Consider the following 22449-nt stretch of genomic DNA (forward strand, 5'->3'; position numbering starts at 1 on the left):
ATTTTGATGTTCTTGCACAATTGGTAAAACTTGTCATTTAAGTTGGGCTTTCATACATTTTATTAGCGAAAATAATTTATTAAGGCATTTGGTTAATTATTTTTGTTTAGACATAGGTAACAAATTTGTTGAAAGTGTTCAATATAACCATTATGACCTGCTATAACAGATTAAATCTTAGATGTGAACGCTTTCAACAAGTTCATTACCTATACGTGTAAAAAAATAACTACCCAAATATGAACAAAACGAAAAATAAAATTAAATTACACGAATGATCCTTATGGGTTAGTGAAATTTGTATATTTGGTCCCTAATTTATTTTTTTAACTTGGATGGTCCCTACTATTTATTTTTGTTGCGCGTTTGGTCTTTGTATTACCTAAAAAGTCTATTGTGCCCTTATTAATTTATTTTTTAATTAATTTTCTTATTTATGTATTTATTTTTTACATATTTAAAAAAATTAATAGACCCCACATACTTGTATCTCATTGGATGATCCATACTGTTTATTTTTTAATTAATTTATTTTTTTAACTCGGATGATCCCTACTGTTTAATTTTGTTACGAGCTTGGTCTCTGTTTTACCTAAAAAGACTACTGTGCACTTATTAATTTTGTTACGTCTTCATCATCCCTTCTTTTTTCGGTCCTTCAACTTCGTCGAATCAACACCACAACCCACTAAAGATGAAGAGACAGTAGGTTATGGTGTTGGTTCGCCAGAGTTGAAGTACCAAAAAAAAATGATGGTGAAGACGTCGATGTTACTAAAGATGGAAAAGAAATAGAAGTTGGAGATGATGAGAGATGGGATGGTGACCGGTAAGACCCAAATTAAATTTCTCAAATGTGGTTTCAGGTTTACGGTGAATAGATACAGATATGTGGGGTCTATTAATTTTTTTAAATATATAAAAAATAAATACACAAATAAGAAAATTAATTAAAAAATAAATTAATAAGGGTACAATAGTATTTTTAGGTAAGATAGGGACAAAACGTGTAACAAAAATAAACAATAGGGATCATCCAAATTAAATTTCTCAAATGTGGTTTGAGGTTTATGGTGAGGAGATACAAATATGTGGGGTCTATTGGTTTTTTTAAATATATAAAAAATAAATACATAAATAAGAAAATTAATTAAAAAATAAATTAATAAGGGCACAATAGACTTTTTAGGTAATACAGGGACCAAACGCGCAACAAAAATAAACAGTAACGACCATCCGAGTTAAACAAAATAAGCTAGGGACCAAAAACACAAATTCCCCCAAACCATAGGGACCATTCGTGTAATTTGCTTTTATTTTTCGTTTTGTTCATATTTTGGTAACTATTTTTTTTGTACACATTTAGGTAACGAACTTGTTAAAAGCGTTCACATCTAGAATTTAACCTGCTATAGCAGGTCATAATGGTCATATGTGAACACTTCCAACAAGTTTGTTACCTAAATATGTACAAAAAAAATAGTTACCCAGATGTGAACATACCGAAAAGTTAATTACCTTAATAAGTCATTTTCCCCGTTTCATTATTTCAAGCTAGTCAGAATATTTGTGGTCATGTTAATGTTACAGTAACATTCTAAAATTTAAGATTAGGTTTTCAAATTTATAGAGTAAACAGATGAAAAATGATTCATGGTTATCAAAATCGTCATCCTGATCGTATGATCCTACGATTTTATGTATGAAAAACGATATGGATCGTTGTTGGTGTAGGATCGCAGGTATGATCGTAAGATCATAGGTAGAATCGTAGGATCCCGATCCTACGATCCTACCTTCCCTTGATTTTTTTTTTCAAATGAAAATTATTTTTTACCATTTTATGCCTTTTTCCCTTTACCAATTTACCGTTTATCATTTCCTATTGTAACTTATGATTAATATTTTGAAGTTTATAGCTTTTGAACGAAAATTTAAATATTTGAAATATTTTTCATATGTTTAAAAATTATAAATTAAAATTATATTTTATTTTGTGGGATCTTACGATTTCAATCCCGATCTTGCAAACCCAAAAACGATCCTACGTATAATCCCGGTCTTGACAACTTTAAAATGATTTATATAGTTAAATCATATCTGTGAAAAATGGTTTATTTATGGAAAGGTTAATGTTATTCTAACATTTTAAAATTTAAGACTAGATTCATAAATTTATAAAGTAAATAAATGAAAGGTGATTTATATAATTAAATCATCAAAGAATAATCATATCATTAGTTGATATGAAGTTTAGAAAGTTAAAAATGAAAATAATAATATTTTAAGAGTTAAAGGGTCAAAAATGTCAAGTTGACAAAATAAGTTGATCAAATGGTTGACTTAATTAATGGAAGGGGTACAAAAGTTATATAATAGATCAAAAATCTTCTTTAATAAATGAAGATTTTTTTGTAACATGTCAATCTCTTATGAGTTTTGACACTTGTCAATTTGTGTTATTTTTAAATAAATTAGGCGAATGCCCGCGCGTTGCGCAGAAACACCTATATAGTTGAAGTCTTTACAAATATATGATTTTTTGTATATAACAATAACGTTGTTGTTAATGAAACGACCCAAAATACGACCCAAAAATTTCATTTTTATTTTAACAAAATCCATGAAACCGAGTATCACATAATAAATCCATACGATGCGTGTTTCAAAACCATAATAAAATACTGTGAGGAAAACTGTATCACAATTGTATCAAAACATATCAAGAAACTGAATCAACTCCCAGGACAAAAACTGAAGTTGTGGTGTGTGCGATGCCATCATCCCGAGCTCTTCCCTTTGCTTGCGTAAGTACCTGAAACCAAAACTGAAAACTGTAAGCACGAAGCTTAGTGAGCTCCCCCAAACTACCACATACCATACAATACATATAAAGCACATACTGGGCCTTGCCACTGACTGGGACCCCGTCCCCTGCATCGGACCGAAGTCCGGACTAACTATCTGGGACCCCGTCCCCTGCATCGGACCGAAGTCCGGACTAACTGGCTGGGACCCCGTCCCCTTCATCGGACCGAAGTCCGAAACTGGCTGGGACCCCGTCCCCTACATTGGACCGAAGTCCGAAACTGACTGGGACCCCGTCCCCAACATCGTACTGAAGTCCGAAGCTGACTGGGACCCCGTCCCCTGCATCGGACCGAAGTCCGAACTAACTGAACACAGCATAGCATAACATATCAACTTAGCATAAACACATAAATCCTGTCTGAGCCACGGAGGCGTCAAACATACTAACTACTGCATTGGACCGAAGTCCAAAAACTACTGCTAACTGAACGGGCCGGTATTGTGGCCTTAGACTCGTTCCTACTGGAAGGAAACTCACCTCGTGAACTGGCTGCTGTGTGTATGGCTCTGGAAACTAACTGCTGCTGCTCCGGTATCTCCCCGGCTACAATTCCATAACACACTCAATCAGATGCTAATCACTGCATTGGGTAAAATGACTCTTTTACCCCTGGTCAAAGTCAACTCTCCCGGTCAAAGTCAACCTACAGTTGACCTGACTCGCCGAGTTGGGCCGCCAACTCGCCGAGTCCCTAGCCTTACTTCTCAACCCTACTCGTGGCTACTCGTCGATCATGGCATCGACTCGACGAGTACCCTCTCGATTCAAAAACTCAGACAATCTGCATCCGACTCGCCGAGTCATATGAACAACTCGGCGAGTTGTTCTTCGATCTAAGAAGATGGTCTTGGACTCGCCGAGTTGTATGAACAACTCGCCGAGTCCCTCCATTACTGAGTCTGACCTCCAACTCGTTGAGTCCATTCTACTACTCACTGGTCCTCACTCGGCATCACTCAAAAAAGGGAAAATCGGGGACTCGCGACTCGACTCGCCGAGTCGTTCTTCCGACTCGCCGAGTCGCTTGCATGCAGCAACTCTAAACTTGATTCTGCTTGAATCCAGTGTATAAAACTTATAGATCTGGGCTCCCTTAACTCGATTAGCACGTAAATATTCTATCTTTATGTGCCCATATGCATCCATGAAGATAAAATGGCTCAAAAACATAGTAAAGGCTAGATCTAGGGTTCTCATGCAAAGTGTCTTCAAAAGGCAATAGATCCGGGCTCTACAACTCCTAAATGAACAGATCTGAGGATATCTCGACCTATTAAGGCATCCATACAACTATAGGGTTTGGAAAATACATCAAACTAGCCCTAGAAGTGTTCTAATGGAGGTTTAAAGCATAAAACAGAAGGAATCCGAAGAATACCTCAATGAACTCTGATTTTGCCCTTGGATCTTTGCTCTACACCTCTTCTTCTTGTTCCTTTCTTCTTCTTCCTCTTCAAGCCTTCAAAATCCACACAAAAACACTTAAACCACTCAAAGGATGGATTAGAGTTTCTCACAACTCTCTGAGGGTGAAGGAGGCGAGTTTGGGGCACATAGCATGGCTTAAATAGGGAGCAAACCGGGGATTTAGGGTTTCTTCCTGGCAGGCAGACTCGCCGAGTCCCGAATATGGACTCGTCGAGTCGCCGACTAACACGTGCACAAAATCCCGTCCCTACTCGGCGAGTCGGGCTATAGACTCGCCGAGTCCCTCTTGAAAACTTCTAATTAAATACTATGGAATCATCATACCGAAGACGAGTCGTTACAGTTAAATTTGATATAATGATTTCTATATACTAAATTGATATAATATATTGATTATTTTGAATTATATGATAATATATACATTTATTATAACTTCATAATCTCAATCGTTTTGATGACTTCTATCCGCGAGTTACACATGAATAAAATTAAATATAATATATGATTTAATATTATTTATAATTGTTTTTATTGTTAATTAATTTTTTTAAATTTATTTGCTTAATGTTTTAATTTTTATCATTATAACTATTTAAAACATCAAACATTGTTTTTTTTATTTTAAAGCTAACAATATAATCATTTATATAGAGTTGTTTTTAACTATTGTTATTGTAAGTTATTTTAAGTTACTTATTTGGAAACTTTTAACGATTATAAAAATATATTTAAGAAATATTTTAGTTAAATTGAAATTACAATTTTGTTTTTGCTTTTATCACTGCAATTTATCACTTTTAACTATTTACAAAATATTCTTTAGTTTTTTTTAAATGGAACTGAAATTTATATTTGAGTTGACATTGTAATGCACAAAAACACCTATAGAGTTGAAGTCTTTACAAATATATATTTTTTAAAATATAACACTAACGTTGTTGTTAAATTTGATATAATAATTCGTATATTAAATTGATATAATATATTGACTATTTTGAATTATATGATAATATATAAATCTATTATAACATCATAATCCCAATTGTTTGAATGACTTTTACTCGCGAGTTACATATCAATAAAATTAAATATTATATATGGTTTAATATTATTTATAATTGTTATTTTTAACTAATTTTTTAAAATATATTTGCTTAATGTTTTAATTTCTATCATTATACTTATTTAAAACATCAAACATTATTTTTTGATTTTAAATGTAATAATATAAGCATTTATATAGAGTTATTTTTAACTATTATTATTATAAGTTATTTTAAGCTACTTATTTGAAATTTTTTAACGATTATATAAATATATTTAGGAAATATTTTAGTTAAACTGATGTTACAATTTAGTTTTTTGCGTTTATCACTATAATTTATCACTTTTAACTATTTACAAAATATTATTTGGTTTTTTTATTGGAACTGAAATTTATATTTAAGTTGACACTGTAATGTTATATTTAAATTAACAATTTAAGTATTTTGTCTAAACTGTTCAAAAATTGTAGCTTTAAACTGATAATGGTTTACACGCAACAACATTTTAAATCTAATAAATTAAGTATAATATGTTAAAATTTAAAGACATAACTTTATAAATAGAAGTAAAGATATTATTTTAAAATTGAAATTTAGTCTATTTATGATTACACTTTAGGTTTGATATTTATTTAACCTTATTAACCAACTTACAATCATTATTAGAAAGACACTACAATTTATCACTTTTAACTATTTATAAAATAATCTTTGGGTTGTTTAAGTTAAATAAATTTTATATTTAAGTTGAGCCTATAATGTTATATTTTAATTAATAATTTAAGTATTTTATACAAATTGTTCAAACATTATCCCTTTAAAATTATAATTGTTTACATCCAACAATATATTAAAACTAATAAATTAAGTATAATATGTTAAAAAGTTTAAAAAAAAACATAATTTTATAAGTAGAATTAAAGATATTATTTTAATATTGAAATTTAGTTTATATATGAATACACTTTAGATTTGATATTTATTTAACCTAACTACCAAATTATAATTATTATTATAAAGAAATTGAAAAGTCATGAGAGTTTCAAATGAATGTGGTGAAAGAAAAAAAAGAATGGGGGTTTCAAATGCATGAGATTCAAGAAAAAATGCTAGCTTTATAAGTATGTATGATATTATCCACTTGTCAATTTTTCGTTTGTTTCAATTTTTAAAATTAAAGTTATATATATATATATATATATATATATATATATATATATATATATATATATATATATATATATATTATGTAACAACGTAAATTTCAAAACAAATTTTTCATTTTTCAACAACCAAATTCATATAAAAGCGTTCTCCAATATTTCCAATATTAGTTTTTGTAACATAGCATATCCCAAGATCATAAAATCAAACTCTCTCTCTCTCTCTCTCTCTCTCTCTCTCTCTCTCTCGTGTGTACGAATCACGTTGGCGCCTTCCCACGGCCCTCGCTAGTACCTGAAACACATAACACAACAACTATAAGCATAAATGCTTAGTAAGTTCCCCAAGATACTGCATACAACACATACGCCACTCGAGGCTAATATACGACCCTCTGGTCGATGTGTCTCAGCGGGACCCTCCAGTCCCGTAGCTCGTTGGACCCTCTGGTCCGGTCATAGCTCGTTGGACCCTCCGGTCCGGTCTATATCATCATACAACATACATATATCACATAGCACATAATCTCATACATAACACATAAGACCCTCTGGTCATCACATAATACCACTCTAGGTAACGTATAGTGAGAAGACTCACCTCAGGTGTCTCGGTAAGTCTCTAACTCGGTAGAAATGTGATCTAGCCTCCGCCTAATCACACAAAGTAAATACTTTCATAAATACAACTATACTCAACCCTAAAAGTCAACAAAAGTCAACGGTCAAACTTTGACCCGACTCGTCGAGTGCACTTGGGTGACTCGGCGAGTTTACACGTGTCCACTGACTCTCTTAGTCCCTCTCTTGGCACATCGAGTACTTCCCCTGACTCGACGAGTCACACCTGGCATGAATCGCGGGGGCCACCCCAACTCAACTCGCTGAGTCTCAAGAACAACTCGGCGATTTCCGCCTTGAACTCCAGTCCCCCTAACTCTTCCTGACTCACCGAGTTATTCCCCAACTCGGCAAGTCTACTCACTGAGTGATTTATGGGAAACCCTCATCCTACTCGTCGAGTCTGTTTTTCGGACTCGGCGAGTTCATTCCATGCACAAACTCCATAGGCTTCCTGAGGTCAGATCTGTTCCTTACATTCATAAATCTGGCCTTCCCAAGCATGATAATCACATAAAGTTCAGACCTTGACACTTAAATAACATCTACATGGTCTAACTTGGTGATTTAGCCCCAAAAATGACATCCCAAGCTCATGGCTCCCAAAATGACTCATAAAGCTCCAAGGGTTAAGGTCTCTGGACCTCTTTGGGTCCAGATCCAAAGCATAGACTCGAGAAGGGACCAAATGCTCCACTTATCCAACCTCTAAAAGGGTTAGAAAACCCTAACACTAAGAATTAACACCAAAACAGAAGAAGGTCCGAGCAAATACATCAATATGATCTCTATGAACTTAGAAGTCACCAAAATCGCACCCCCTTCAGCCTCATCTTGCCTTGGTTACCTCCTTCTTGCAAATACACCAACAAAAGGATCAAGAATAGCCTCTCCTTCCTCACAAACGCTCTAGATCTCTTAGGGTTTCTCTATGGGGTTTGGTAGCCGCAAATGACGGCCTAAAGGGCCTTTAAATAGGTCCCAAACCCAGGAAATTAGGGTTTCATTAAACAGCGTGGACTCGTCGAGTCCACTCATGAACTCGCCGAGTCCAGCTGTGAACCCGGATACGAATCCGCGACCATACTCGGCGAGTTTAAACACCAACTCGCCGAGTCTCCTCACAACTACCAAAAATAAAAGAATAAAATATTATACATGGGAATCCGGATGTTAAAATTCTCCCCCACTAAAATTAGACTTCGCCCTCGAAGTCTCACTCTGCAAACAACTCTGGATGCTGCTCCCGCATCTCACACTCCGGCTCCCAGGTCAACTCTGACCCTTTCCGATGCTGCCACTGGACCTGCACCAGAGGCATATCCTTGTTTCTCAAAACCTTGATCTTCCGATCCCCAATCGCCACCGGTCTCTCAAAATAATTCAGATTCGCATCCACCTGAATATCTTTTAATGGCACCACTGCCGACTCGTCGGCTATACACTTTCGCAGCTGCGACACGTGGAAAGTGTCATGAATCTGTCCCAACTCTTCTGGTAACTCCAAACGATAGGCTACCCTGCCTACCCTCGCGATCACCCTGAAAGGACCAATATATCGGGGCCCCAACTTGCCCCTCTTCCTGAATCGAATCACTCATTTCCAAGGAGAGGCCTTCAGGAGCACGAAGTCGCCGACCTGAAACTCGAGCTCGGACCGGCGTCTGTCCGCATAACTCTTCTGACGACTCTGAGCGGTCAACAACCTCTGTCTGACCTGCTGAATCTGCTCTGTCGTCTGAAGCACAATCTCGGTACAACCCATCACACGCTGCCCTACTTCTCCCCAGCAAATAGGGGTCCGACACCTCCTCCCATACAACAGCTCAAAGGGGGGCATGCCAATGCTCGAATGATGGCTGTTGTTGTAAGAAAACTCTGCAAAGGGAAAATACGTGTCCCAACTCCCGCCGAAATCCAACATACATGCTCAGAGCATGTCCTCGAGCGTCTGAATCGTCCGCTTACTATGCCCGTCAGTCTGTGGGTGGTATGCGGTATTAAAATGCAGTTTCATACCCAATTCCTCGTGAAACTTCTTCCAGAATCTGGAAGTGAAACGTACATCTCGATCTGAGACAATCGAGATCGACACTCCATGCCACGATACCACCTCTCTCACGTACATCTCTGCCAACCTCTCCGCGGAAGAGCTCTCACTGATGGCCATGAAGTGAGCACTCTTCGTCAACTTGTCCACAATCACCCAAATTGCATCGACACCCCTCGCAGTCCTTGGCAATTTGGTGATGAAATCCATGGTAATTTGTTCCCATTTCCACTTGGGAATCTCTAATGGCTGCAGCTTCCCATGTGGACGCTGGTGCTCGGCCTTAACCCTGCGACAGCTCAAGCATCTCTCCACAAACCATGCGACATCCCTCTTCATACATGGCCACCAATATTCATTTTTCAGGTCCAAATACATCTTAGTGGCCCCGGGATAGATCGAGAATTTCGATCGATGAGCCTCTTCCAGATCTGAGGTTGCTACCTCAGATCTAGGCTTGTGATGGTCCAAAATGTCATAAAGCTCCCTAGTCCTAAACCCTAGCCCTAGGGTGTTTTGGGCCTATATCTCCTTGGTTTCAAGTATAGTTTGCAACTTTATGTGAGGGTTAGGCTGTAGAAGAGTGGATCTATGGATTGGAGCCCCTGCATGGCTCGAAAAGCCTATGTATGGATTGAGAGCTGGAGAGACTCGGCGAGTCACATCGATGTACTCGACGAGTTGTATGAACATAAGCATGGACTCGGCGGGTTGGAAGAACAACTCGGCAAGTTTGTTGAAGATTGCCTTGGACTCGGCGACAACGAGTCTGTTCTTGGACTCGGCGGGTCAAGTCGCAGAACCCCAACCTCTTGTGGTTAAACCTCAGATCAGTGAATCGGTTGGCGACTTAGTAAGTTGGACAGGATGGAATTCCGAGTTCGTTGAACTCGACGAGTCTTGGGGCGACTCGGCGATTTGAGTCGTGTTATGGGAGTTTTTAGAGTATAAGAACTCGACGAGTCGACGGTTTGACTTGGCGAGTAGAGTCAACCATGAGGTTGACTTTGATTGAGGACTTTGACTTTGACCAAGAGTTGACCAGTTTGACTTCCAAGGGTATTTTGGTAATATTGGTATTTATGGAATTGGTTCTTTGGTAGTTTTCTGTGGTAAAGTTCGTGTCGATGGTCGGAGCAGCTTGGCCTGGTCTCTTCGGTCGACAATTGCAATGTGAGTTATCCTCACTATATCGACTGGGTCTACGACACCAAGGCCGACCCTTTATCGGACGGAAATCCGGATATTTTTTGTTATGTTATTGTTTTGCTAGAACTGCATCCTGGTATTTAGGATGGTGTTATGATAGTGACCTGGTTAAGGTTGGTACCCAGTATATAGGGTAATGTTATGCTAGTGACCGGTTAAGTCGGAATCCTGGTTAGGATGTTGATATGTTATGTGATATGTTAGACTGCTTGTCTGGTTAAGGATTTGTTATGTGATTAATTGTTTTATGTGCACATGGTTGTTTGACGGGGTTGGGTTGAGGCGGGTCCTGCTTTGTGCTGTAGGCCAACATACCTCGGGCGGATCGGATATCCCGAAGGCCCAACGAGCCGTCCGGATAGGCTGAAGGCCCAAGAGGGCGGACCAAACGTGCCGAGGCTCGGATAGTGGACCAAGCCGACTGAAGGCCCGGTGTGGGCGGACCAGTCATACTGTAGACTCATAGAGTGGACCAGGTGGATTGAAGGCCCAATGCGGGCGGACCAATCACAATGTAAACTCAATGTACATGGCTAGACTCGGAGGGTGGACCAGGTGGACTGAAGGCCCGGTGCGGGCGGACCAGTCACACAGTAGACCCGATGTGCATGGTTGTTCTATTTGCGATATGTTATGAGTATGTTTATGTGTGGATGGTATTTTGGGGGTAACTCACTAAGCTTTCGGGCTTATAGTTCAGTGTATTGTTTCAGGTATTTCAGGAGATCGTGGCAAGGCGAAGGCATGATCGTACCGCTCCTCATGTTTTATGATCTATGTGATATGGTTTTGGGGGATACTCTGATGTTTAAACTATTTTGAAAACAATATGTATGAACTTAATGTTTTTTGAATGAAATAAAATGTTTTAATTTGGCTAAAATTTTATGGGTGTTACAAGTTGGTATCAGAGCCTTGGTTTGAGTGAATTGGAGGAACATTTGTGTGAATCCAATCTCAAATCAAGGAGGGATTTTCAAAATGGTTTTCCAAAGGTTTTTCGAAATAAGTAAAGGATGATGCATAGGGTACGATCAACTAGAGCCAGTAAGTATACCCCAAAAATACCATACAAGTTATTTGATTATGTGATATGTTAGAACAACATGCTACTACTAGGCTAGGGATCTTCAAGAATTACATGATAGAATTCCCTGATTATGTGGTGCCCACTAGCCTAGGGTTTCCCTTTTATGAGATATTCAGCTTTCCTCTAGGAGTGAGGATTGAGCGCTCGCTGTGTGTATATGGTTAGGGTGTTGTGATGATACTTGAGACAAATATGGGTAGGTGTGGAAGGTAGCATGGGCCCGTACTACTGAAAGCACAAGACCCATACACGTATCAAGGAAATCACAACCCCTAGGGTTTTGTTGGGAGCTAGTTCTCGGGGTTATTATGAGGAATGCTTAATATCTTGTGGCGTATTTTCAGTATGGCGATTACGAGACGTTTCGAGGCAGGATCCGGTTCGGGATCGGGATCAGGAGAGGGTGGTCAGGATGGATCAGTACCACCCGAGGTCATTGGTCAGATGAGTACGGATGAGTTGGATGTCAGGATTCGTGAGATCCTGCATAATGAGGTTGCTGCTATGTTTCGGGATGAGTTGCCAGATATGTTTGGGGCGATCAAGACCGGTATGGTTGAGTACTTTGATGAGCGCTATGCAGCTCTTACAGAGACGGCTGCCGTCGCGGCTATAGCGGCTGTAGCAGCGGCAGGGGGAGGAACCGGTCGAGGTTTTCAGTATCGAGACTTCGATAATACGAAACCCCCTACTTCGATGGATTTCAGGATCCGATCGTTGCTATGAGTTGGTTGTTAGACGTGGAGGCTTGTTTCTTCACGTGTTCATGCCTTGCGGATCAGAGGGTGAGGTGTGCTCTGAACCTTCTGAAGCTCGGGGTGAAGGATTGGTGTAGGTTGACTACGGGATCTTATTCTGATGCGCAACGGTCTGCGGTTTCGTGGGATCAGTTCTGGGAAATGTTTAGTACTCATTATGTTCTGTAGGTTGAGAGAGAGAGAGAGAGGTTGGCTCAGGAGTTCCTTGAGCTGAAGCAGGATTCAGAGTCAGTGACAGATATCACCAGGATGTTCACTGAGAGGGCGATGTTTTGCCCGGAGTTTGCTTCGGAGCAGGCTCAGATGTCCCGATATCTGAGTATGCTCAAAAGGGACATCAGGCAATTTGTGTCTACGCAGAGGTGTGCTACCTTGTTAGAGTTGCTGGAGGCCGCCAGGCGGCGGGAGTTAGAGATGGAGTTGCAGTTACGAGAGCAGAGACAGGCCCCGGTGCAGTCGCAGCCGGTGCTGAAACGGTCCAAAACCGTTGACTCTAGGGTTGGAGGTCAGAGCAGCCACACTTGTGAGAAGTATGGGAAGGGTCATGTCGGAGTTTGTAGGTCCGGTGGTGCGTGTCGCAAGTGTGGGAAAGAGGGTAATTATGCGAGGGATTGCCGTAAGTCGGTCCCGGCTTAGGATATGAGGATCTGTTATCATTTTCATCAGGTTGGACACTTGAGGGTCAACTGTCCACAACTTGTTGCAAGACCGGTGCAAGCTCCAGCACTGGCCACTTTGAGGATTACGGGTAGAGGTCAAGGGGGAGCGGAGCCTCCGAGGGCTCAGGATCGTGTTTTCCAGCTTATTGCAGAAGAGGTCGGGGCAGAGCCAGATATAGCTGCGAGTATGTTTCCATCTTGTTATCTTGTTATTTGTGTGGTATTGTAAATCGGTCTGCCTTGTTCTGCATGATTCGTAGTATGATTGAGGATCTTAGTAGTTAGGAGTTGTAGTTGGTTAACGTTCAGGAGGACTCTTGGTCGAAAGATAAAGTATATGATCTTGTTGCTAGGAATAGCAACTACGATGCGAGAAGTGTTCAGTTGAGATTTGAACTTCCTTGGAGTTCGGAATGTGCGATGCCGGGAGAGTGTTATGTGGAGACTGCTCACTCCGGAGGGAATTAGTTCCTGGAGAAGGGGGAACTTTATTAAGTAAGGTCGATCGAGTTATGCCGATTTGTAAGCGGAAGTTAGTAGTTTGTACACTAAGTGGGGAGAATTGGAAAATTATTCGGTAAAACAGCAAGTATCCAGGGTTGGTTAGCTGTTTGGATTCATCAGTGTCATTAGCCGAGGGTGTGCTATGTTTGGAGCAAGTGATAGACAAATGGGGGCAGGGAACATACCTTGGTTTCAGGTAAGGTAGTTGGTCGATGTGAGGCCTAGGATTAGGCCGTGGAAAAGATTTCGGGAACGGATCTGGAGTTCGGAATCCCAAGAGGGCTAGAACAAACTGCATGTGGGAGGGATTCCTGAAAATAATGGTTCAGGGTGACGTACGACAGTTTTGAGCGGTCCGGATAGACTGAAGGCCGGAAGGCATACTAGTCAGGCCGAAGGCTTGGAGAACGGTCCAGACAGGCTGAAGGCCCAGGAGGGTAGTCCAGACATGCTGAAGGTTCTGAGAGTGGTCCAGATAGGCTGAAGGCCTGGAAAGGCGGTCCAGTCATGTTGAAGACTCTGTATGTGCTAGTGGATCTATATGCGGAGAATGGGTGATTATGTTGCCATGCAATAGCAATCGATATGGTCTGGCCTCAAGTATTGATCATTATGATGGAGTTGGCTGGAGGTCGTGCTTGGTCCTTGTTAGTTATGTGATCAGATTCAGAGTATATGGGAGTTCAAGAATGGCAGTTGCTCTACATGGATAGTGTAGAATGGAGTTTGGCTCGGTGGCACTTATAGGTGTGATAAGGGTTGTTGAGCAGACTTCCTAGAAAGGAAAGGTATGTAGCTCCAGAAGGGAGTGTGGGTCCTCTAACATGGAGACAGTAGAGTAAATGGATGATCGGAAGTGCTTCAGTTACTAGTGGTAAGCACTGGGATTGTACCAGATATATGGAAGCACATATGGGTTAGATGCCCGTTGAGGTTGTGGAATGGTTAGCATGGATGCCGAGTCAGAGGAGCTCGGAGGTGATGCAAGGGTATATCCTTGGGTCCCCAATTATGGTTGTCGTCATGAGCTATGTATGTAGTGGCGTTTCATCCTAGGGATGGCTGGACCATTGTAGGCATGCCTGGTTTTCCAGCCCGAGGCTGTTTGGGCCAGGTACGATGTGTATGAACGTTATAGTTGGGTGTTCAGGAGTGTTGCTCGGAAGCTATGAAATGTTCCATCATCTCAGCGTGGTAAGGGATTTGATTCAGGGAGGAAACGAGATGAGTTTCCATCGGTGCAAGTTAATAGAAGTAGCGCCAGTTGGGCGAAAGATAGTGGGTTAATACTGGGTCAAGCCCCAGTGGTTTAGAATGGTATCCAATTTTCGCAGGTGGCGAATGAATGCGTAAGGCATAAGTAAGGTAGTGTCTTCAGGTGACACTTAGTTGATGAGTGTTGTCATCAGAGAAGAGAAGTCGGTGGCTAGCTTGAAGCAATTATCAGGACCCTACAAGGGAAGATATGGATTTTAGGGTTTCGATAGCAGTGTTTGAAGGAATCTGGGTCAGTTTGAGATCAGTGGATGCATTGTGGGAGTATCATCCGGAAGTTTGTGTTGCCGCAGGCTTCGAGGACGAAGCCTAATTTAAGTGGGGGAGAATTGTAACATCCCAGGTTCGGAAGCAAGAAGTTGAAGGGTGCTAAGTGTAAATTAAGGAAGCTACTCGTCGAGTCAGAGCGGGATTTGATCGTGGGTTAAGTGGCCAACTCGCCGAGTCGGAAGCTGTACTCGACGAGTTGGTGTTGGAATGAGAAAACCCTAATCCCGGGGGTTGTGCCCTATATAAAGCACATTATAACCCACCCTCAACCTCTTTGCTACCCTTTTGAGATCCAGAAACCCTAGAATCGAGTGAGCCTTCATTAATAGAGAGAATAGAGCTTTGGAGGAGAAAATCTTGGAAAGGGTTTGAAGATTAAGAGGCTTGCTGCAAAGGAGTGGTGTAGATCCGGGATCTATTTCAGTTGGAGCTTATATTGGAGGTAATAATCTGTTGCTTGGGATCTTTTGCATCTAGATCTATTATCATTTGAGATTTGGGGTATTTTTGGTATGATTGAGAGCTATTTCGAGTTAGAGGCTTAGATCTGAGGTTGCTACCTCAGATCTAGGCTTGTGATGGTCCAAAATGTCATAAAGCTCATGTCTAAGAGTTGTTAGTGAAGTCCCCTAGTCCTAAACCCTAGCCCTAGGGTGTTTTGGGCCTATATCTCCTTGGTTTCACGTAAAGTTTGCAAATTTATGTGAGGGTTAGGATGTAGAAGAGCGGATCTATGGATTGGAGCCCCTACATGGCTCGAAAAGCCTCTGTATGGATTGAGAGCCGGAGAGACTCGGCGAGTCACATGGGTGTACTCGACGAGTTGGAAGAACAACTCGGCGAGTCTGTTGAAGATTGTCTTGGACTCAGCGAGTCTATTCTTGGACTCGGCGGGTCAAGTCGCAGAACCCCAACCTCTTGTGGTTAAACCTCGGATCAATGAGTCGGTTGGCGACTTAGTAAGTTGGACATGATGGAATTCCGAGATCGTTGAACTTGACGAGTCTTGGGGCGACTCGGCGATTTGAGTCGTGTTATGGGAGTTTTCTGAGTATAAGAACTCGACGAGTCGACGGTTTGACTCGGCGAGTAGAGTCAACCATGAGGTTGACTTTGATTGAGGACTTTGACTTTGACCAAGAGTTGACAAGTTTGACTTCCAAGGGTATTTTGGTAATATTGGTATTTATGGAATTGGTTCTTTGGTAGTGTTCTGTGGTGAAGTTCGTGTCGATGGTCGGAGCAGCTTGGCCTGATCTCTTCAGTCGACAATTGCAATGTGAGTTATCCTCACTATATCGACTGGGTCTACGACACCAAGGCCGACCCTTTATCGGACGGAAATCCGGATATTTTTTGTTATGTTATTGTTTTGCTAGAACTGCATCCTGGTATTTAGGATGGTGTTATGAAAGTGAACTGGTTAAGGTCGGTACCCAGTATATAGGGTAATGTTATGCTAGTGACCGGTTAAGTCGGAATCCTGGTTAGGATGTTGATATATTATGTGATCTGTTAGACTGCTTGTCTGGTTAAGGATTTGTTATGTAATTAATTGTTTTATGTGCACATGGTTGTTTGACGGGGGTTGGGTTGAGGTGTGTCCTGCTTTGTGTTGTAGGCCAACATACCAGGGCGGACTGGATATCCCGAAGGCCCAGCGAGCGGTCCGGATAGGCTGAAGGCCTCAAGAGGGCAGACCAGACGTGCCGAGGCTCGGAGAGTGGACCAGGCCGACTGAAGGCTCGGTGTGGGCGGACCAGTCATACTGTAGACTCAGAAAGTGGACCAGGTGGATTGAAGGCCCGGTGCGGGCGGACCAATCACACTGTAGACTCGATGTACATGGCTAGACTTAGAGGGTGGACCGGGTGGACTGAAGGCCCGGTGTGGGCGGACTAGTAACACAGTAGACCCGATGTGCATGACTGTTCTATTTGCGATATGTTATGAGTATGTTTATGTGTGGTTGGTATTTTGGGGGTAACTCACTAAGCTTTCGGGCTTACAATTCAGTGTATTGTTTCAGGTACTTCATGAGATCGTGGCAAGGCGAAGGCGTGATCGTATCGCTCCTCATGTTTTATGATCTATGTGATATGGTTCTGGAGGATACTCTGGTGTTTAAACTATTTTGAAAACAAGATGTATGAACTTAATGATTTTTGAATGAAATAAAATGTTTTAATTTGGCTTAAATTTTATGGGTGTTACAAATTATCCTATCAGAGTTGTATGCTATGAATTAAAGCACAAAAAAGCAATAAACTCACATTTGAAGGATAATCTTGGAAGAATAATTATAACTTTAATCTAGTTCGGAGTGAAAAAAAAAACAAAAAATATGAATAACACCTTGTGAGCCATTAAAATAGAAGATCATTTCTTGCTTCAAATCACTTCGCATATGAAGATTATAACTTTAATCTGAAACATAAACAAATTTTTTGCTTCGATCTCATTCAGACATGGAAGACTAGAAGTATATAGGAATAAAAAAGAGTGAAAAAAAAAACAAAAATTATGAAAAAAATAACCTGAGAGGCTGGGACCTTGAGTCGAGATGGAAATGGAAATGGAACAGTGGGGTTCGTCGGAGGTAGAGGCTCGAGGCCTGAGCAATCGTCGGAGGAAAGCATCCACTTCAACGAAAGAAGGAGACATGATCGCCAGAGGAAAGCATTGGTGTCGGCAGCAGAGGAAGGAGACGACGATGGAAGCAGAATTGATGGAATGCAAAGGAAGCGATGTGTTCCTTACGCCTAGTTCTCGAGTCTAACAAAAGAAAAGAAAAGAAGAGAAAAGAAAATCAGGAGATAAAATAAGAGAAAGGAAAGAAAAACAAAATTTTATTTTGTGTTTCCGATTTGGAGAGAAGTAGAAGGAAAATTAATCATTTTGTCAATTCTTTCCAAATCCTCTCAAATAGGAAGGAAAATTAGAAGAGAAAGTGATATTTCCATTTCTTCACTTTATTCCTTTAATGAAATTCGGAAACACCATTTTTTTTTTATTTTATTCTCATTTTAATTTCTTTTTTTTTCTCGTTAAGTTGAACTCGGAAACGGTCTATTAAGGTTAAAAAAAGGGATAAAATTCCAAATTACTCGATCAACTTTTATTTTTGTTAGACTCGGTAAGAGGATCAATAATAGGTTAAATATTTTTTTATCAAACACATTATCGGACCGAGTAAAAGATAACTTCTTATTGGACCCGATAAAAGATAAATCAAAGAGACCCTTAATGAGTTCTAATTACAAACTACATAATCGATAAGCATAAAGTAGTCGAATTATATAAGCATCATTCTTATTAGAAAACACTAATAGGGATTTTAATTCCATAACATACGTTAATCCTAAGGCCTTCTGGTATACTCATAACGAACATGTTCGTGGTCTATGTGGCCACGAACAAAAAATGTGAACATCATCCCATACTCTTAGTGGTGGCTAGTGGTGGAAAAATTCGTAGTCAAATGTGGTGGGGAGAACGGACAACAACATAGTGGTTAGTATGGGTATAACGGATGGTCTAATAGGGCACCGACTCATAGTTCTAAAATTACATAGTTATAATAAGCATATCGGTAAAATAATTATTTTCTTTTACAAATAGTTATTGAAACGACAAAAACCATGCGACCATGTATGTAATTTACTCTAATGAATAATTAAAGGAACATTAACTAAATTAAGCCTTGTAAATTGAGCTTTTAAATAAAGTTTTCCAAAAAAAAAAATAGCCATTTTTTAATATTCTGTGAAAAATACCAACTTCCCAAGCTTTTTTTTTCAAATAAATCTCTCAATTTATGTTTAAAATACTTATCTGAAGCATTAAAATATCATTGTTTTTCAACTAAATATATGAATTTAATTATCATGTTTGTTTAGCATTTTAATAGATTTTAGAAAAAAAACTAAGTTTTTTCTCAAAATTCCAATATAATTTACTGGATTTTAGATTAGTTATTTAAATTCCAAAGTTGTTTTTTTTTTTTTTTTTTTTTCCCTGGAAGTTCCAAAATTTATCTATTCCAAAATTATATACAAAAATATTTTTAGTTGATGTACTCTTTTGTTTACTTTTAGTTCATTTCCCATAGTTAAACATAGGGAGATTACGAATATTACACAGCATATATCGTTTTCTTTTGAAAATGCTTTCATACTTTGGTTTGCTGTAGGATTCCTCTCTTCGTGTTCGTTCTTTATCGTCGATCGTCGGTCATCTACTGCTTCAGGTACTGCGAAACCCTAGTTCTATTGTGTTGATCAGCTTTTCTAAAATTTGTTTTATTACTGGTTTATTGATGTGATTCTTGTCGTATGGATAAATTATTGATTATGATTCTCACTTACTATCCGACATCAAAGAGAGAGCTAGGAAGATGATCAATAATAATTCCTTTAACTTCAGATTTGATATTATCATTAACTCATAGTTTTTCCCGATTGCAATTTGGTATCGATTTTCTAGATCCAAATTCAGTTTTTTGGGTTTTCTGGAGATTGGATCGTGATTTTCTTATTCATAAAGTAAACTGTGACAGAATGTTTGTCAATTCACATTTTCTTCCACTTGAAAAGCAATTATAATAAGGTGATGTTAAATGTTGGTCTTTGTATAGATTTATGAATAACTTTTGGCTTTCCACAAGATTTGGTGGTGAATTTGGGAGCCTATGAACTGATAATTCGCCAAATGGCCACTTGCAATTCTTCCGATTCATTTTATGTAGTTAGCATCGAGCAGTGTGCATTACTGTTGTGGCTGGATTACAGTATAAACTGTGAATAGAACTTGCCAGAGTTGGCCAAAAAAATCCATCAAACTGGTTTAGGAATGTTCAATACATGTTGGCAAAGATTTATTCTCTCTCTTTTTTTTTTTTGCAAAAGATTGCAGATTTAACCATCGAATGTCAGATAGGTAAGAACTTACTTCAAAACTGACATGAATATTCCCAATTATAAGAAAAAGTAAATACGTACATTAAACATAGAAGAAGTGGAAGAATTGAGAATGTTTTGACATAACAAAACTGAATACATGTTTTTTCTGTTTACTTTGTAAGGTACAGAATTTGAATTTTAGAAACTAAAAGTGTACTATTTAGGAATTAGGACATGGGAATTGGGAAATAGTATCTAAAATCATTGCATGTTTGCCTACATGATCATGCCAGAAAAGACTTCAAGTTTCATCCCTTATACAGGCATAAAGTTTGATTGAACAACTATACATTTTAATGGGCTGTTCATTTAGGTTCCAAAAGCAGCTTTTTATTAGAAAAGGAAAAGAAATTATAAAAGATCTTGCATTTGAATATCAGCATTCAGTCAGATATTATAAAATAGACTCTACAATGAAAAGAAGAACATGGATAATTAAAATAACTGAAAGTAATACTGAACGTATTGCAAAAATTGGAATGTGAAGCAGTTAGGAACACAAGAAAATAACAATGCAACAGCACTACTGAAAAACATTGCTACTTTATGGAGGTGTAAATTTTGTTTACCTTATCTTGTCCCTGTTATGAGCCCATTATTTAGCTAACCCAATCTATCATATAATTTGATCTTTGTGTTTATAATATTCATTTGCAAGATAATCTGCCAGTGTTTGCTTGCCTATGACAATGTTTGACTGTACATATTTCTTGAGGGTTCTCAAGTAATTAGTTAAACAGTTGGAATGTCCCTAACTTTTACTCTTGACCGAGAAGGGTATCTTTGTCATATCCAAAAACTTGTTGAAAAGTACTGTACCTTATAAAAGCAAAATAGTGACTTGATTGTAGCGAACTTGAAAATCTTTCTATAAATAAAAAAATTTCACATAACATGTAGTTCTATATATCTGTGATGTTGAACTACTAAAAAGCTATATATTTTTTCTTGATGTTCCAAGAAAGAAGATACAATTGTAAAATAATGATTCTCTGGTTGATGATTAATGTATAATCTTTCTTCAGAGTTTGTAGATCGTTGAATTGAAATCTGATCAATCTTTTTTTTCTATCCCCCTCAAAAAAAAAAAAAAAAAAAAAGGAAGGAAAGTAGGTTGTTAATACAAGACAGAAAGAAGATGTTGCTGGCTGTGCTGATCGCCAACTCCGAGGGCAATATCCTTGTTGAACGGTACCTTCAAACCCTTTCTCTCCCAAACCACCATTTCCATTATTCATATGCTCTCTAAGGGGCTTTTTGGTCATTATGAAAGGAAACTCCTTCCAATATAAATTACAAAACTATTTTGATCCATTTATATATGTTTATACAAACTCCACATATGATTATGAATGTGATGCAGATTCAACGGTGTTCCGGGTGAAGAACGGTTGCATTGGCGGTCTTTCTTGGTCAAACTTGGAGCAGACAACCTTAAAGGTGTCAAAAATGAAGAACTTCTAGTCGCATGCCACAAGTGAGTGAGTAGGGGATTCATTCATTCCTAATCCTATATGTCATGTGTCAAATTATCAATTAAGTCAAAAAGAAAAACACCTAAGCCTAAAAATAGTATGTATGCTTTTCAGGTCTGTATATATTGTATACACCGTGCTTGGACACGTCAGCATCTATCTTGTTGGCAAGGATGAGTATGATGAACTCGCTTGTAAGCATACAAATTAATTTCTTTTACATATTTAAAAAATAGTAGTCAACATTTTACTCAAGTCTCTAGTTACTTCTTAGATTTTGAAGCTGTTAATGTTGGATTTTTTTTTTTTTTTTTTTTTTGCTTTGTGAAAGTGTCAGAAGCAATATTTGTTGTTACATCGGCCATAAAGGATGTATGTGGGAAGCCTCCAACTGAGCGGCTTTTCTTGGACAAGTATGGTAGGATTTGCTTATGCCTTGATGAAATTGTATGGAAGGTACCCTCCCCTCCCATCCTTTACTCTATATATAATATTCTTTTAAAAAAAATATAAAAATCTTTGTGTAAATTTTTTTTTTAACCAACCAACTTCATTTTTGTGTGGAATAAAAAATTACATGGACAACTCTGTTGAATGTTTATTTATTATACTGATACTGATGTTATGGATTTGTTATAAAAGGGGTTGTTGGAGAACACGGACAAAGATAGAATCAAAAGGCTGATAAGGTTGAAGCCTCCGACTGAGTTTTGAGTTTTGATGGAACTTGTTGATTGGTGGGTGGCTGTTATTATGGAGTTTTTGTTTGTTATGATGTTACATTTGGTAGTTGTTGTCATCTTCTTTTGCTTCTAAATTCTATTGTTGCTTGTTTACCATATATATATTCTTCTCATTTACGCATCAAATATATATTTAGGTGTTTCTTCCTACTTGGAATTGGAATTTAGTTTCATTCCAGTCCCCTATGGAATTCAGCTCCCATCATTTTCTCCTTGGAAATACAAAATGATTTTGGTCTACTTTTTAAACAATCGTGTTTATTTATTTATTTATTTATTTTTATGTTTTCAAACTTGAACAAAGCCAAGTACGATTCGGGGTTGG

The 22449-nt window shown here is 38.7% G+C and overlaps 1 protein-coding gene across 1 annotated transcript; it reads left to right on the forward strand.

Moving 5' to 3' along the window:
- The first annotated feature begins 19055 nt into the window (after positions 1-19055).
- LOC145081408 (SNARE-like superfamily protein) lies at positions 19056-22250 on the forward strand. The gene is made up of 6 exons (XM_079023244.1): positions 19056-19194; positions 21008-21097; positions 21270-21383; positions 21496-21575; positions 21713-21837; positions 22024-22250. Exons 2-6 carry the CDS (start codon positions 21045-21047, stop codon positions 22093-22095), a joined length of 444 nt encoding a protein of 147 aa, XP_078879370.1. The 5' UTR covers positions 19056-19194; positions 21008-21044; the 3' UTR covers positions 22096-22250.
- The last annotated feature ends 199 nt before the right edge of the window (positions 22251-22449 follow it).

The sequence above is a fragment of the Lactuca serriola genome, chromosome 1 (assembly GCF_051521515.1).
Source record: "Lactuca serriola cultivar US96UC23 chromosome 1, Lser_US96UC23_V15, whole genome shotgun sequence".
NCBI classification, from domain to species: Eukaryota; Viridiplantae; Streptophyta; class Magnoliopsida; order Asterales; family Asteraceae; genus Lactuca; species Lactuca serriola.